The 17987-nt window shown below is 31.8% G+C and overlaps 1 protein-coding gene across 8 annotated transcripts in view; it reads right to left on the bottom strand.

Moving 5' to 3' along the window:
• The window catches only part of LOC148619861 (multidrug resistance-associated protein 1-like), a 70389-nt gene extending 53100 nt beyond the window's left edge, over positions 1 to 17289 (bottom strand). For 7 of the 8 annotated variants that reach the window (XM_088580218.1, XM_088580222.1, XM_088580220.1 and 4 more), the window contains exons 1-8: positions 17151 to 17289; positions 9883 to 10059; positions 7983 to 8108; positions 6228 to 6362; positions 3591 to 3716; positions 3195 to 3256; positions 1043 to 1174; positions 467 to 700 (exon numbers count right to left, since the gene is read on the bottom strand). In XM_088580218.1, coding sequence (XP_088436344.1) covers positions 467 to 700; positions 1043 to 1174; positions 3195 to 3256; positions 3591 to 3716; positions 6228 to 6362; positions 7983 to 8108; positions 9883 to 10059; positions 17151 to 17189 — 1031 coding nt within the window. In that variant the 5' untranslated portion in view covers positions 17190 to 17289. Of the gene's footprint in view, positions 1 to 466; positions 701 to 1042; positions 1175 to 3194; positions 3257 to 3590; positions 3717 to 5863; positions 5876 to 6227; positions 6363 to 7982; positions 8109 to 9882; positions 10060 to 17150 lie in introns of those variants that run through there. The other variant, XM_088580226.1, reaches the window with a different exon arrangement.
• Positions 17290 to 17987: the final 698 nt, after the last annotated feature.

Here is a 17987-nt window from a genome sequence, read left to right as displayed (position 1 = left end):
AGGCATTTAATAATAATCTTATGACTGTAAAAGGGAGGCATTCTTTTTTACTTCTTTTATTGTCCTAAAATGGAAACAATTTTATTTGAAATGGCATTAAAAATGAAACTTGAGGCTTCCTTTAGTACTTCTCTGTATAAGAATCAGGCAAAGTGTGTATAAGATGTCTCACATGAAGAAAAAAACACAGAGATTTATTATTCCACGTATTTATACCTCATTCCTACATAAATAACCATCACAATATTTGTAAAATTTCCCTTTTTAAAATATAGATAGGCCATATTAAGTTGATAAGCACCAAGGAAAAATGGTGAGAAAATTTTCCACTCTTTCCCTATATATAAAAAACTAAAATGATAACAAATCCTTCAAACTTTTTTCTTGAAAATCTTTCGGGCTAAGATTTAAAATTGATACATCCTATATAAAAACACAATTTTTTCTTAACAATCACCAAACTTACTTCAAAATAAGAGGGCTGAGAAACTGGAGTATATCAAATAACAACTTGTAGAATGCATGTAAGAGACAGACAGGTCCAAACACTTTGATGAAGCAGATGAGAAGTTTTTTTTGTGGAGGTTTCTTTCCTCCATCTTTGACCTCAACTTCTGTATAGAGTTGTCCATCTTGATTTCTGGTTTTCATTTCCAAACCATTCATATCCTGAGTTTCTGTGGACATTTTCTGCTTCTTCCTGAAAATGTATATAAGAATACAAAAAAATGGAAAACCAAAATACTTCTTTTCACAGACTAGCTTTTAAACCAGTAAGTGGAATAGTACTCAAGAAACAAATCTCTTCGGTTTGATTATCTCCCTTTAAAACTATCAATTCTGCAAATCCAATAATGATCTAGCTTCATGAAAAACACAATGGTTGCTTAGCCTAACATTTTTATAATGTTAAATCAAATTCCAAATTAGGAGTTGTGCCCACAAGTTTCATAGAGGGACATGAAGAGAAAATGATTCCTTTACACTCACAAACTTTGTTAATCATGAAAATATTTACTCTTGAAAATACATGTATAAATACCTTTCCACTCTTTGTTCTTCCTTCTTCCAGAATTTTTCAAACCTTGGGAAGACATTTGCAGAGTTATCTTCCTGATTCAGTGACCACAAATTTTTCCTCTCTATAGCACGCTTGTAACCTTGGATCACCATTCTGAAACATGACATAATACTGACATTTGTTTTTGTAACTTACACCAACTATAAGAATGGGTAGATTGAAAAATATTTTTTTAATAAACAAGCAATAACTTCTGCTTGGTACTGAGCATGATTTTATTAACTTCTGTTTGGTACTGAGCCATGATTTTAATAATTTCTGTTTGGTACTGAGCCATGATTTTAATAACTTCTGGTTGTTACTGAGCCATGATTTTAATAACTTCTGTTTGGTACTGAGCCATGATTTTAATAATTTCTGTTTGGTACTGAGTCATGATTTTAATAACTTCTGTTTAGTACTGAGCCATGATTTTAATAACTTCTGGTTGTTACTGAGCCATGATTTTAATAACTTCTGTTTGGTACTGAGCCATGATTTTAATAACTTCTGAGCCATGATTTAATAACTTCTGGTTGTTACTGAGCCATGATTTTAATAACTTCTGCTTGGTACTGAGCCATGATTTTAATAACTTCTGTTTGGTACTGAGCCATGATTTTAATAACTTCTGAGCCATGATTTTAATAACTTTTGTTTAGTACTGAGCCATGGTTTTAACTTCTGCTTGGTACTGAGCCATGATTTATTAACTTCTGTTTGGTACTGAGCCATGATTTTTGGTTTTTTGCTGTTCATTTTCTTGTGTGTACTATTTTGTAGGGGAGCAACGATACATTTATTCAAAAAATGATACACAACACAATATTGGATATGTTTGTTGATATATGTCATGATACATATTAAGAGACGTAGGTCCTTCATGGGCACTGCCATGTTTACTTATGCACAAGAGGAAATAAAAGGATAGAATGATCCATCATTCCATTTGAAATAAAACATTAAAGCAATATTACGTTTTTCTCTGCATCTTGAAAATAATTTTAGCCATAACACTAACAATTTTTTTTTAAAAAAGCATCACATTGTTTGAATCATATTAAAGTGGCCATGACATACCGTGAACCTAATTGTCCCAAAAAAAAAAACCTCAATTTTGGTACATACAGTGAATTGTTTCCTTTTAATTTTGTTCTTTTGTGCTGTACAGTTTTTTTTTTGTTTGTGTTGTCCTTTTGGCAAGCTTGCTGTTGTTTCCATGAAGAAATTTGTCATTAACAAATACAGATTTTAAATGTGGAAACGTATTTTGCAATTTTTCCGTAGTAGTAGAACCTCTATAAATCTGGGTTGAACCATCATTTCCATCGGAAGTACCTGTACCAAGTCAGGACTATTACAGTTTTCAACTTTCCAGTTTTTACTCTGATATTCTTATACAGATTTTTCTTTTTGACTCTTTCACTATGGCTTACAACTTCTTAGTATGGTTATTTTACCATTACTCTTCATTTCATTTCAAAGAAACTTAAATTTCAATCTGACCAAACTACAAAAACCATGATCCACATTTTAATTTCATTACAGGCCTCCTATGTTAAGAATATTCTCAGACTATCAAAATAGATACAGCTTTTTATCTTTTGTCCTATTTGTTTAAGTGCTTGTATTCAGTATCGATCTTCAGAGTTAAATCTAAATTCAACAGATTTTTATAATTTGTTTTATTTTTTTGTATTATCCCACCACTGTCCCAGGGGGAGGTTTGAGCGCTCGTAAGCATGTTTAACTCCAGGAAACTGTAGTGATTGTTGATGTTCATGTTAATCCTTTTTACATTTTTTTCTACAGAATAGGTCAATTTTCATCTTCTATGAATTGTTTCACTTGATTGATTTTCAGGCCTACTTGCTTTATTGTATGGGTTTTACCCATCATTGATGACTGTGAGATGAACTGTAGAAGTTGAATTGTTCATTGCTTGACTGTTTCATTGGCAATCATACCATATCTTATATTTTTATAAATCAAATTAATGTAATGTGAGGTCATGATCTGGAGTGGCTCTCGTAAGGACATTTTTCTTTGCTTTACTATTTCTTTTGAACTGTATGTATAGATCTTTGGAAACTGAACACTTCAACATTTTAATCTTTCATTTTATAATACTTACGGATTGAACCACCAAAATGTAATTTTGGACAAAAATGATGACTTCCCTTCTGGACAAGGCGTCTGAAATACAAAACGAAATTTATCAGTAGCCATCATTTATTTTTATTAACATTTACATAATACACAAGCATGAGAAAATTATACGGTATAGTAAGCTTAAATGTCCTCTTAAAATACTACAATATATCTATGACTAAAGAAACTGTTGAGAGTGTTGGGGAATATATAATTCTACACTGTCTCTACAGAGCCATGTTCAGATTGATTTATTTGGTTTAGAAAGGTGTTTGGTTTGTTCAGGTTCACAATCATACCTGTTATCCTGTAAGCAAATTTTCTATGTAAAAATTCTATTTTTTAGTATTTTCACAGAGAAAAAAATAGTTATACATACCTCATCTTGAGTTACTTGATAAATAGTAGCACCACTGTCAATTAAAGCTGAGAAAACTAACTGTACAATAACTAATGGAAAATACAGGAAAAATATCACAAAACGGAATATATCAGAAATACCATCCTGAAAAACAAATAAGAACAATTACATATAAAATACAGAGGCAAAGCAGCCCAAAAATGGTTGGTACTGCAGAATGAGTAAAATACAATGTTTAGTATTTTTTTATAGAAATTTCAGGTATTGCATGCTGTACCAATGTACCTGCCATACTAAGCACTACACCCTTGAAATGTATATATTTTATTTTGATTTGTTTTTTTCTATACAGACATTTAAGTCATGCTGACCAGCAACATCTGTGCAATTTATTCCTATCTTACAATGCAGAGCTGTACTATAATGTGGAAGGTGAAACTTACAAGAGGATGATATTGAATACATGTATATTGATGTTTTAAAAAATAATCATGCCTTAAAAGTCACAGTTTCACATCAACTAGGATTTATTTATCTCCATGAGGTAAAAAATCTTTATGATGTGAGCTGTAAACAGATAAACAGATTTATTTTTGTTGACAAAATGAACCTAAAAAAGTTCCAGACTTGGAATTACCCTTGGTATTACAAGTTAACTTCCTGTCAGACCACGCTCTCTGTGTTTCTAAGGTCAAAGGTTAAATTCCTATTGATTACCAATAAGAGGACTTTGTACTCTTATTATTTTGACATGCAGACACATGCCGTGACATTAAAGCAGTATGAAACTTTAAAATGTCATTTTCTGTCAACCCAAGTCATTTTTTTTTCAATTCACTTACAAAAAAAACATGTGTACCAGTAACTAATAACACTGATTATTTCCAGAAAAATGTGATGGAATCAAGAAAAATGTGATGGAATGAGATTCATATGAGTTATATTTCTTAACTGTAACATGTGTAATGTAAATTATATCTAATGACCTGTTTTTGATGTCATTCAGCTACATTTTGCTCAAGAACATTATAATTTTCAAATAAGAAAATGTAACTCAGCAATCCTCTTTTGAATATATCAGTCACAAGTTGAGAATCCTTACATCAATGATAGTGTGAGTCACAATCATTATAAGAACATTCCCATAATTAAATTAGCCCTACTTTCACTCGAACATGACCAAACTGCAGTGTTTGTCCTGCACTGAAACATTTCTACTCGGAGGAAGATCCAGACACTATGGAAAGGAGGGGTGCAAGCCATGGATTTTCAGAAAAAGGGGGTACTAAGAAATTATTTACCAATTTTTTGTCAATTTTACATATGAAAATGACAAATTTTCCAATAAAAAGGGAGTGCAAACCCTTGCATCCCCCATTCTTGGATCCACCACTGCTACTTCTTTAAATGTATACTATGAGAGCAATCTAATGTATACTGTAAACATATTAATTTTCATGGTTACTAATTTTTAGCAGATTCCGTCAGGGAACACATTCACAGGCATTAATTTTCATGGTTACTAATTTTTAGCAGATTCTGTCAAGGAACACATTCACAGGCATTAATTTTCATGGTTACTAATTTTTAGCAGATTCTTTCAGGGAACACATTCACAGGCATTAATTTTCATGGTTACTAATTTTTAGCAGATTCTTTCAGGGAACACATTTACAGGTATTAATTTTCGTGGTTTCAAAAAATGGTTGACCATATAAAGTGTTTAAAATCAATTTCGCGAATATTATTTTTCAGATTTGCAGCCAAACGTAAAAAAAGCGAGAATTAGTATTTTTACAGTATGTAAATAGTACATTTAAAAAACATGACACATTTTGTTACCTAGAACTCATATTTATGCTTATTTCTTGTCCTTAACATGTTGACATAATAAATGTTTCCTTGTAAATATATGTATTAACTATTGCTTCAAGACTTTACATGCCTTCTTTCTTAATTTTTCCTTATTGATTCAACATGGAGTAGCGTCTAAAATACATCAGCCTAACCCAATAATATAATAAAATACAAATATGACAATCTAAATATTATAAATTTAACCATTGAATATTTCTAAAGGGGTAAAACTTTATTTCACATAAAACTGTTCTCAAAAATACAAATTGGCTCCATGTTGTCTTTTGTTGATGACTTTGGTTCTGATTCCCTGAAAATTATGTCTCCAGAAAAAAATCTAGAAACTCATTATTTTTGTGTAAACCATGTACCCGCCTCCTCAAAGAAAGAAAAAGTCGAAAAAAGTGTTTGGTATACATGGAAGAACACGGTACCTTTATGGCTGTCCTAACATTTAATTATTCAAGGTAGGCCAAACTAATACCATTCAACTTCTGTTTAACTGTATGGTTGTCCTAACAGATAATTATTTAAGTTTGGCCTAACTTTAACTTATATTTTCTTGTTTACCTTTATCACTGTCCTAACATATAATTGTTAAAGGTTGGCCTTACTTATACTGATAACTTTTGTTTACATTTCTATGGCTGTCCTAACAGATAATTATTTTAGGTCGACTTAACTTTGTTTCACTTAATGGCTGTCCTAACGGATAATTACATTAGGTTGGCCTAACTTTGTTTACCTTTATGGCTGTCCTAACAGACAATTACATTAGGTTGGCCTAACTTTGTTTACCTTTATGGCTGTCCTAACTAAGGACTGGAATGTAAATATTCCAGCTATTGATAATAATAACCAGAATATCAACATAAACCCTGATGAGAATATCCCTCGTCTTCTTTCATGATGGATCATCAGGACAGTGACTATCTGTAAAAATAAACAGATTCTTCCACTGCATAATGTGAGATACATCGTTTTTCCATGTGAGACAGTTAAGATTTCATATAACAGTGTTATATGCCTATTAAGAATTCCATGTTCGACTGAAAATTTGGTTCAGTTTATACAGATGTTCAATATGATGAGGTTCAAAGTGCATCAGAAATTACATAAAGGCACCATAATAGGACTGGTTCAGACAGATTTAATTTTTTTTTCAGAGTATTAAGTTAAAACAGAAATGTAAAGGAAGTAACAACCAAGAAAAATTAACCCTACGAGAAAATATTGAACTTTTACAAAGAGCTATTATGAAATACTGGTACAGATTTCAAGGGTGAATTTAAGCCATTTCTCATGAGTTACTGTTTTCGATAATGTATTCTCATTAAGAAAGTATAATTTCTATTTTATTTCTCAGCTCTACCTGAAATGAGCTACTTAATACCATAAAAAACAGAAATGTTTGTGGCAATCTTGTTTTCAATTAATTTTTTTTTAACCAAGAAATTGCAAACATTTAAATCATGACACAGAATTTCATTTTATCTTCAAGTAGCTCCAAAATAATTACAGAGTACCACTATGGGCTTCAAAAACTAAATTTAGAAAAAATGATACAAGCATTTTTGGCAGCAAACTGTAAAAATTTTGTTGCAAAACATTACCAGTCATACAGTAACAGCTTCTGTATTTTCATAGCCAATTAAGATAACTGTTACATGTACTAGAAACCCAGCAAAATTTCTAAGCAAGGAGTTTAATTTTTTTAATCATGATGATCAGATCATTGTCCTTTAAGTACCAGTCCACAAAAAACTTAAACACTGCCAATGGTTAAGTGATTCATAGTGAAGAAAAACCCACCAAAAAAACAATGCTTTTTCAGTCTACATATGCTTTATTTTCACATAACATATCTTTTCTGCATTCAGATTTAGAAAATCATACATTTATCTCCCACTAAAATCTACCAAATGAAGCAAAATCAAGAACAATAACTCTTGCAAAGTGCTAATTTCATGTGCAATCTATATAATTTTTATCTCAAAAGATTAACTAAGACTGGTTATGTGATCAGTAACTGTTCCTGAACAAGAAATAAAACTGAATTTGGTTGGTTTTAGACATGCATGAATCACTTTCTGTCTGATTTTTAGAAAGACTGCTACTTAAACACATTATAACTAATAAAAAATGTTACAAACATTTCTGGGAGCAAACCATAAAAATTTTGTTCCAAAAGAATTACCAGTCATACAGTAATAGCTTCTGTATTTTCATAGTCAATTATGTTACTAGAAACCCAGCAAAATTTCAAGCAACATTTCATTTTTTTTAATCATGATGATCAGACCATTGTTCTTGTGACTTTATGGAGGTAGACCTGAGATAAGGGACACTACTCATGAAATCAGTGATATGTTTGTATCATATTCAATTTCACCAAAGCCTTTCAAGCTTTCCTTTGAAACAGAATGAAATTAGTTTGAAGCTTACATTAGATTAATGTAAAATGGTGAATACAAACATTCCAATGATTTATAAGAGTTGTGTCCCTTACCCTAGGTCTACTTCCTTAAATACCTTACAACTAATAAAACATACCATTGACAAACATAATATGAGAGGTGAGACAAAATTTACAGTTGGAACTAAATCTCCTGTGGCTAACTCTTGTATACTCTTTCCTATATTGACTACTGCTAATAAGGCTATAACTATGGACAGAATCTAGAGGGAAAAAAAATAAGATAATTAACTGGATGGTTACTTTAAATAGTAAGCAAATACATTTGTAGTTCATGACACAGTGTGATATATTTGGCAATATACATGTATGGGCTGCCTGATGTTTATCTCCACCATTTTAATTTTTTAGGCCATCAACCTGTCCAAACATGTTTTTCCATTTAACCCATAAATATCATACTATTTGTAATACTATACTTTTTTTCAAATGTAGTTTTTTTCCAACTTGAAGTATTCATTATTCATATGCAAGAAAAGAGAAAATCATACATCCCTTGTTAAATCATGACATCAATTTACATTCATTACTTGAAAGCAGGACAGTCCATACAAGTTCCTAAAGGTCAATATTACATCATACATACATGTATAAAAATATTTCTGGACAATAAAAAAGATAATCATTGATAAATCATGTTAAAACGTGTTTATTATCTGGGTTGGTACTTTGATCAGAAACAAAAAAATAATTGATAAAAAAGGTTATGTCATATCACCTTTCAATCTTATTAAAATTTTAATAAGTGTATTGCTTTCTTCTAATTTAGTCTGCTTGTTGAAGATCCAACAACAAGGCAGAGGTAAAATAATTTTTTACATTAAAATCATGAAAAATCAATTTCATGTGAAAATCACATGAAATTCATGTGAGACCAAATAGACACTCAGGAATTTCATTAGTGGAGACCAGATATATCATTTTTGTATATATTCTTAGCTTTACATAAACAGCTTCAGCATGTTAGTGGTTAAAATAAAATAACATCAAGCCTAAGTTTTATACATTGCTGTAGATAACTATCCAATTAAGGAGGTAGACCTAGGGTAAGGGACATAACTCCTGAATGATACATTTGATCACAGTCAATTTCACCAAAGCCTATTAAGCTTTCATTTGAAACTGAGTGAAATCAATCAAAGTTATTCTGATGCTTTCATGAAATTGATGTAAAATGCTGAATAAAAACGTTCCAATGATATTTTAAGAGTTGTGTCCTTTACCTTAGGTCTACCTCCTTAAGGGTGTAATTAATTTTTATAGTAGGCACTTATCGGTAGTATCAAAACTTATTAAACTTGGCAAGCTATTATATGATACATGCACATCCTTCCTATGACAAATGTGTTCAGTCAAAGTATGATTAAGCAAGAAACAAAAAACAAGAATTTCCTCACATATAAAACCCTTTGACTATTAACCACTTTATGAGTTGATAATATCCCATTATTTGGTCACTCACAAATTATATACAGTACTGATCATGTGGATCCTACTATTTCCACTAAACCACGGTGGACACATTAAAAAAATGCACTAGTTATTATTGTTTTCCGTGGTGATGAGAATCAATCAGATTTTTGGATTGATCCTTAGAGGTTCAACAATTATTAATGATCACTGAGTTATTTCAATAACAAGGGAAAGTTCAAGAAAAATCAGTGTATCTGGGCTAAGTGTTTAATGAGCAGAAGCTGAAAGTCATCATTTGCCAGCAAAAAAGTGCTTAATTATGAAGATCTTGTCTTTTTCTTCAATGCAAGACAATACCAATGTCAAATATTGAAGATTAATGATCTGCAGTAAAAATGAACCAAGAAGCAACAAAGCATCTGTGATGCTAATGATCAGTGCACTACAAGATACATGCATACTTATTTGTATTTTGAAGTGCATGTACTATAATTACAAACAGACAACTTTTGGGCTAACACACACACTGTAAATTGTATATACTGTGATGATAATGATACATACTGTTTTGGCTATATTGAGCCATGAGAAAGGTAGAGCCTGAGCTTGGCTCTTTGATAGCTGGAAGATGCGTATTGGAGTTCCTAACACAAGATATGCACAGGGTACCCATAAAATTATGGTTTTCTGGAAACATGGTGAAAAATCTGGATCCTCTGTTTCCCATGTATCATTTATACTCTGTAAAGAAAAAAAAACATGTTTTATTGTTAAAAATTGCATAATGTAAATATATTTGTAAAAATAGATACATCTACATTGTACTTAACACCTTTTCTTGTTCTGAACTATCTGAGCATTTATCTTCATTTCAGTGTTCTCTTCAGGCCATTATAGCGCAGTACTTTGCAGTGCTATGATTTCTTAGCACTGTGCTATCAGTAATTAAAGGGGAAGACCATCTTCCTTCGTATTAAATTTGGCTCTTATGATAAATCATACCCACGTAAACAAAAATAAATAACCTTTAATGTAAAATGCGCTTTATAAAATGCTCAAGGCCATGCAAAGTTCGAAATCTTTGAAATATATGTAAACAGTCATCTTGCAGAGCTCTCCTTTCTGAAGGAAGATCATAAGCAGACTTCACTGATTTTAACCGAGAGCTTCCGATTGGCTCGTGGCGTCACTAAGCCCACTTTGGTACTGATACAAGTACTACAGATAATATGTAAAATGAAGAATATTCCGTAAATATTTCTATGATCCTGTTTATCTAATCACCAAAACGTGTTGTCTTGTCAAGCTTACGATTGCAGGAATGATAGAAGAGAATATTCTAAAAGTTTTTGATCGGCAACACGAATATTATTTGGAAGTAGATTTTCCTATGACATATATACTAGATACTAGTCTTCTGGCAGCAAATCCTGTTGTTCGTCAACGTTGTCTGATATTTGCTTACATGTCATGCCTCAATCTCTTCTTCTGTTTATTTTGGGTTGAAATTATTGGTGAAAAGTCCAAATTAGAGATTTCTTCGGACACCGTAATCAATTACCTATTTACTTTCACTTTACAAACCGACTTTGTGACGTCACAACTCAACCGATCATGGTGGCACCCATAGACGCGGGAAATTCATATTGCATAATTTTAAATCGCAATTAATTACATGTAGTTAATAAAAGGAAATAGTTTTGTTTCAATTTAATTTTCATGAACATTTAAAAGACTTGTTTCGATATTTATGACTTGCACCATAACATGGTCTTCTCCTTTTAATTTTAGTTAGAATGCACTGTGCTTTATTTTTGGAAGAAGACCAAAAGAGATGTTCTATGCCAGTAAGCACTGTGCTATTTAAAATTATGGAGAGAACACTGCATTTTATGAAGAAGAAAAAACTACACATGTACAAAACTAACATTTCGGAATGTCAATACATATACATACATCTGTATTTGTACAATTACAATTACATGTACTACTTAAGTGACTTTTTTGCCACTTTTGCAAGAATAAAATACATATCTTAGTCTTAAAATTACATTATAGTTCAGATCCAAGAGAATGAAAAAACATAATAAAAAATAAGAAAATTTGATGAAATGCACTGTCAGATTTTCCACCATTTTTATTTCCAAATAAGTTATGCCATAACTCTCTTTTCGCCATGCTTTCTCAGCAGTCAGTACTACATTTGTATTAAATAAACGGAACCCTGAATAATCAGACAAACTGTCTTAAGCAAGCACTTATCAAAGTCCCTTTATATCAATTTAAAGTACATGTACTTTAAACCTTGGTTTGTTTGTTTGTTTGTTGGGGTTTAACGTCCGAGCAGCAATATTTCAGCTATATTCAGACGATTGAACCTTGGTACATGTAATCCAAACACCTGTCTAAACCAATTTTAAAAGTCATAAAGGGGTTTGGATTTGACAGGTTTCACTGTACAATTTTGTGTAAAGAGTTTTTTTAGGTAGGTTGAATAATTTCAACAATATTTTATTTGAATCACCATCTGCCAAACTTTTACACAGACATATATGGACAAGGCATCCCTTACAGGGGGTTAAGCTCAGTCTACTGTCTTAACCTTCTTAATGATGGCCTCAGGGCTGCAGTCTTTTGGGCCATTACAATGTAGCTTCATCCAGCAACTAACAGCCAAATTAGATAGTGCATTTCAATGTAGCAGTTTATTATTCTTGGATTTTCCAATCCTCACTACAGTAAAAAATAGATCCAAAGGAGTGCAGGGGTTTGCACCCCTCCTTTTTATTAGAAAGTTTGTCATTTTCATCTGTAAAAGTGACAAAAAAATGGTTAATAATGTCCTAGCATCCCCCTTTTTCTGAGGAACCCGGGCTTGATGGCATCCCTCCTTCCCAAAGTGTCTAGATCTGCCTTGAGTTAAATGCATCCTTTCCTCTCCCTTTTTGTAAATCTTTACATCTACCATACTTTAATGTTACAAAAATTCTGATAATTCAACACAGTGCAAGTACATGAAAAAGTAGTAAAACCTTTTAAAATATATATAAGGTATTCCTTCTGCACCTATCTAGGCAGTGTAAAACTTTATTCATCTATACCCATCTAACATTTTAAAAGTCACAAATGGAAAAATAATTCAAATTCTGAAATAACCTAATAACAGAGAATATTATCTGAAGGTAATGTCATACTGCACATTATCAGATAAACTATATTTGGGTATAACACATTCCATTAGAATTGCACCATCAGAGAAGGATTGGTTATCAGAGTGATAAAAGAAAGGTAGTAACAAAAATAACTAACTGATCAACTCTAGGCAATATTCACAAAGGATTGTCTGTATAGCAAATGGCAATATCAAGGAAAAAATCATAAAGTTGGAAACCACTGCACCGGTCCTTACTTGGTAGGCATTTCCTCAAAGTTAATTTCCTGGTTTTCAGATAGTACTCATTGAATGCAGACCTGTTTATGCTACACTATAAAAGTCTGTATTTTTGGCCGTGTTTTATCAAAATAGCTGGTAATACCATTTTATCTGGCTTGGACAAGTGATAATTACAGGTCATTATAATAAAGTATGAAATATACATGTCATAATTTTAACCAACATAGATCTCTATAAACTATCAAATTACATAAATCGAAGATGGACAACACAGCACATCTCAGCTGCAGCTTTTTATCAAGATCATTTCACCTACCAATAAAACCATTATCAAAACATATTATATCAATAAGATGCCGACATCCAGCCATACCTAGGACATAATACAAATGTGATTCTCCAATTAATAACCATAACTGACCAGTGAAAATTAGATCAAATGTGGCGTGGGTTCTGATGTATTAAGACAAGAGTCGAAATGTTCAAAAATGACTTGAAATACACATTCAAAACACTTCGGAAATGTAGCCAAAAACTTGAAAAAGGATACAAATGTATCCACACCTTCTTTTCAAAAGCAATTAATCCTGAAAATGGACCAGTCAAAATTTGTGTGTATTCTCTGTTTAATTACGAAAACAGTATCAATCAGTCTTTTAATAATTGTAGAAGTGAAATGTTTATAAAAATTGGGTATCAAAAGCTTTTACTTTTCACACATTTAGAATATAGCAAAAAAAATAAAAACGATAAATAATTACTTTTATTTTAATATTTTTCATCTTGACTTTTACTTCCATGTTTATGTGCTCTCCTCGACCCAATTTAAAAAAAAAAAAATCATGTAAAACAGATTATAAAAAATTTGTTGACCTAAATTCCTTATCTTTGTGAGTTTTGACATTGACTGATGTACAAGTGCTACTCACATCAAATTCAAAATCAAACTTAAAATCAGTTTCTTCTTATCAAAACCACTGTGCCTTCATGATATGTATCCTAACTTCCCAATGTAGGGTATCCCACATTAACTAAAAAACAAGTACTATCTTTAAAAAAAAGATAGTCGACGCAGAAAAATTTTGTTCTTTTTTACTTCTAAGTTTCTACATTTCTTTCAAGAAAATAACATGTGGCACACAATTTTTAAGGTTCCAATAAAGTTTTTTCGAACGCAATTCCAAGTTTTCGACACAGATTTTTCGAACACCACTAAGTTATCAGTATTTGGCCAATCGGGTAAAAGAACTGCGATTAGATGACTTGCGTTTCCATAGAAGAGCATCCTTAAGGTCAAAGGGTAAAAAGCGAAGCTATACCGACTGCGTCGGAAAAACACTTATACAATTGTACACTTTTGTAAATTGAATGACTAGGTACCCTGACATATGACACATTTCAACTTGATATATGTATTTGACAAGGTCAATGTGGCACAGTGTCCAAATTAAATTTCATTTAGAACAGCAATACAGATATACATTTCTGAGTTAACAACATGTACATATTCTAATGAAGAAATTGAATAGATCCAATTTTCCTTGAAATTACATGTAGTAATAAACAGTGTGTAAAAGACTGATCATGTTGATCCCCTAGTAATAATTTGATGACATGGTCTATCCAACTTTTCAAGTCCATCTCTTAGAACTATGAATTGAAAAATGCTGTACAAATAAAAGTTACATTACTTTAGAAATCAAGAATTCAGTAATTCCTTCCAATCAGCATACATGCCTTTAACCAAACATGTAAATTATCCTGTATGTACATGTATACAATTCTATATGATATGAAAGTGTTTCATTTTGCCTTTATCAAATAACAAATAATTGTCTCATACAAAGTATAAATTAGCCAGGCTTTACTGTAGTATTTAAAAATCTTCTGAAATCTGATAATTCCATTGAGTTTAACCTTCTAACAGTCATAATATAGGACATAGAAGTTTTGTAGAAATTAATAACCAAGTGCAGAAATTTCTGCTAATCATCAAACAAACAGATTAAAACTATCCTATATTTTTCTTGGACAATAGAAAAACATACAGTACATGTATAAATGAATTACAGTGTACTGAATATCTTATAATAAATGTATGTGGGATTTATGGAGTTATTTAGATAGATTGAATTGCCTCATCCTGTTTAATTCAAGTGTATCATTTACACTTAACAAAATTTGACATAAATTACACGTTTGCCTCTTACATAATTTCAAAACGGTACATATATATATACATTTACTTAAGCAGTTTTATTTATATTGAAAATCATATACATAAACATGAATGGTAGAGTTGAAATTAGTCTTTCATTTTGGGAAACTTATCAAGGATTTTTTATTTAGCTCTTGTGTTTCTTACTCATTCCTGAGAGTCAGTTGTCTTTGCAAAATCAATCAAAAGATACAAAAAAAAACATGTTTTACAAGACACCTTAAGCTTTTAAATAAAAATCACCATGAGTGTCCATTCCAGACCGTGCCCTTGTGCCACTGGCATGGATATGTTATGCATACCACACAAAAAGTGTGGCATGTGGACCCAGCAGGTGCACAGTATTCCATAGGTTGATCTCTGAATTTCCGGATTTTTTTTTTTGCTCTATGTCCCCAACTTTTCACAGATCAAAAACGATTTAATGAAACTGCAGGCAGTGTGCAGAGTCTGGAATTTCGAGTGAAGATGAAACTGTTCATTGTCCATTGGCTAAAAAAATACATTGTCACCCTCAGCTATGCCTTGGGCTGACACTAAGCTGTAAGTTATTTATATATTGTCCACAACTAATCAAGGTTCGCAAAATGCCAGCATTTCAGGGGTGAAGATAGGAAATACAAGCTGGTACCCAGACCATATTTTTGTTTAACATTTTCTACATGTTCAAATAAATTTTACCCAAATAGGCTACTGCTACGGTAATTTTTGATCCCTGCATTTATCCATATTTTCCATGCAACTGGTAAATACCAGTTGGGTTGGAATTTACCACCCATCCTAGTATGTTAGATGGGTATTGTAAATTAATATACACCATGTTAGTCATGTACTAACTTTCAAGAGTTAAAATTCATAGTAAATTGTTTCATGTACATGTTAAAGATGAAGAAAGATTGATTGTAACTGTCCAAGCTACAAACTGGAAATATTTGGTTTGATTAATTAGAATGGTAATGTTAACCACTACATTTTTACTTCATTTGATTTGAGCAATGCAAGTTTGTTAAAATTTCAAGTGTCGGTGCACATACAGGAATCAGGGCTCCAGATAAGGGAAATATTTGAGTAATTACTCAATTAAAATTAGCAAAATACTTTCTTGTGTTGTCATCCCAGGTTAGAAAAGGTTGATGGGTGAAAAATATTTTGTTCATAGAAGCAATTTCTGATAACAGATGAAAAAAATAACAATATATTTAGCAAGAACTCTACTCTGTCTGTTTTTCTCCCTTAAAACTCATCAATTTATAGCATTGCAATGTGTACAAGTGTAACCATGTAACTGGTTGTAACCATACCTTTTATAGGGGTTACAAATATTGATATATTGGATTTTGCACACATTTCTTGCCATAGATGATATCTTTTCACCCTATTTACATGTATGTAAGTGAAAAATGAAGGGTTATTTCACTCATTTGACCAATTTCTATGTGGAGCCCTGAGGGATCACTCAACAAAGGCACTTGAGATTTCACACCAGTCTATGAAACATAACAGAACGGAGCATACACGATTTTTAAAACTGGAATCTAACAGAATATTCCAAAATTCTGCTGAAAACTTACATTCCAAAAGTAACAAGCTCCGCCTACACTCTATTACGATTCAAAATATCAACAAGAAAGGGTATCTCATAAAATATGATCAAAACTTCAAAAAAAAAAATGTACTTTTTGTAGCAAATATGGTATCAGCATACAGGAATATGATTCTGGAATCAAACTAGGTAGAGGTGACGTGCACAATTTCAACTTGAAAGTTGTTACACGCGGTTGAAGGGCGGTACTCTGTGGTACCATAGAATCTCTAATTTTTTGTATGGCACATCATTCTAACCCCAGCCCGACATATCAATATCCAAATAAAAAAGAAGAGCGCTGCAGGTTTTGAGGAAATTCAGACAAGCCTATGCCTTTTTATGGGCTATCAAAATTACATAGCTGCAAAGCAGCATTACTTTGTGTCACTATATTTCTGAGATACAAGTTAAGATTATTAAGTGAGTTTCCCATTGAAAATGAATGTTATTACAAAAAAATCAAAAGCAATTTAATCATGTCATGTGAAACATGTGAACGTTAAACTGTGAAACGTCAGAACACTTCTTCGACTTCAAGCTTTGGTCTTAACATATATACTCCATCTCAATAAATAAACAAGGACCAAACAGAATAAGTTGTTTTCAAATAGAGCTATAAATCGTGTTATACTGACCAATAAAGGAGATTCACAAAAGCCTATATCCACGTCCATTTCATAAAGAAAACTTGCTTCACCTCCAGAGTTTCGGCATTTTCCCAGATAACCGGAAGTTAACACTTTATTCTAAATCAGTCACAGTTCCGGTTGAGCGCTTAATGTATACCCGGAATTTCAGGGGGTGCTAACATTGACACAGAGGACATATTCATCGTTTATTTGGCATTTAATCTTCACGATATAATCCCTGTGTTTTTTATTCTTTCTGGAAATGTTGCAAAACGATTTGTCTGGTTTAATATAAATAATGTCCATTTCCTCGTATTTTTTCATAGTACAATTTAACTGATATCTACTAAAGCCAACTTCCACTCACCCACTCTTTTTTGTAAACAGTCTTTTATGCATTCTGAAAGGTTCTTTAAAATATTTGTGCTTCTTGAAGAAATATGCATGAAGCACTCGGCTACTGTCTACTTTCTTTACGATTCTTAAAAATAAAGGTGGAACCAAATTTATTTTTTTTATGTTCTGGGTTTATTTTCATCAACATTTTTTCCAAAGGGTACAGGAAAGGGAAAATAAAATAATCAACAAGTTATTATAATTACAGCATTCATTTGTTTCTATGGGATACTATATTTACATCAGACACCTATAATTACATGTCTATGTTTACATGAACATGCAGGCGTACTATGATTCCAAAGATCACAGAATGCAATTTATTTATCTTTTTCCATTTTCCATTTTTCGTTTTCTTCTTTTCCCGAAAAAAACTCCTTCGTTTCAAAGAGCCAGCTAATTACATATAGAAGAAAACACACCTACATGTATAGACAGGCAGCTGAT

Source organism: Perna viridis, chromosome 4 (genome assembly GCF_037379345.1).
Source record: "Perna viridis isolate PV_CMFRI_1.1 ecotype Kerala chromosome 4, ASM3737934v1, whole genome shotgun sequence".
Lineage (NCBI taxonomy): Eukaryota > Metazoa > Mollusca > Bivalvia > Mytilida > Mytilidae > Perna > Perna viridis.
The sequence above is the reverse complement of the archived record's forward strand: the minus strand, read 5'-3'. Positions and strand labels throughout refer to the sequence as shown.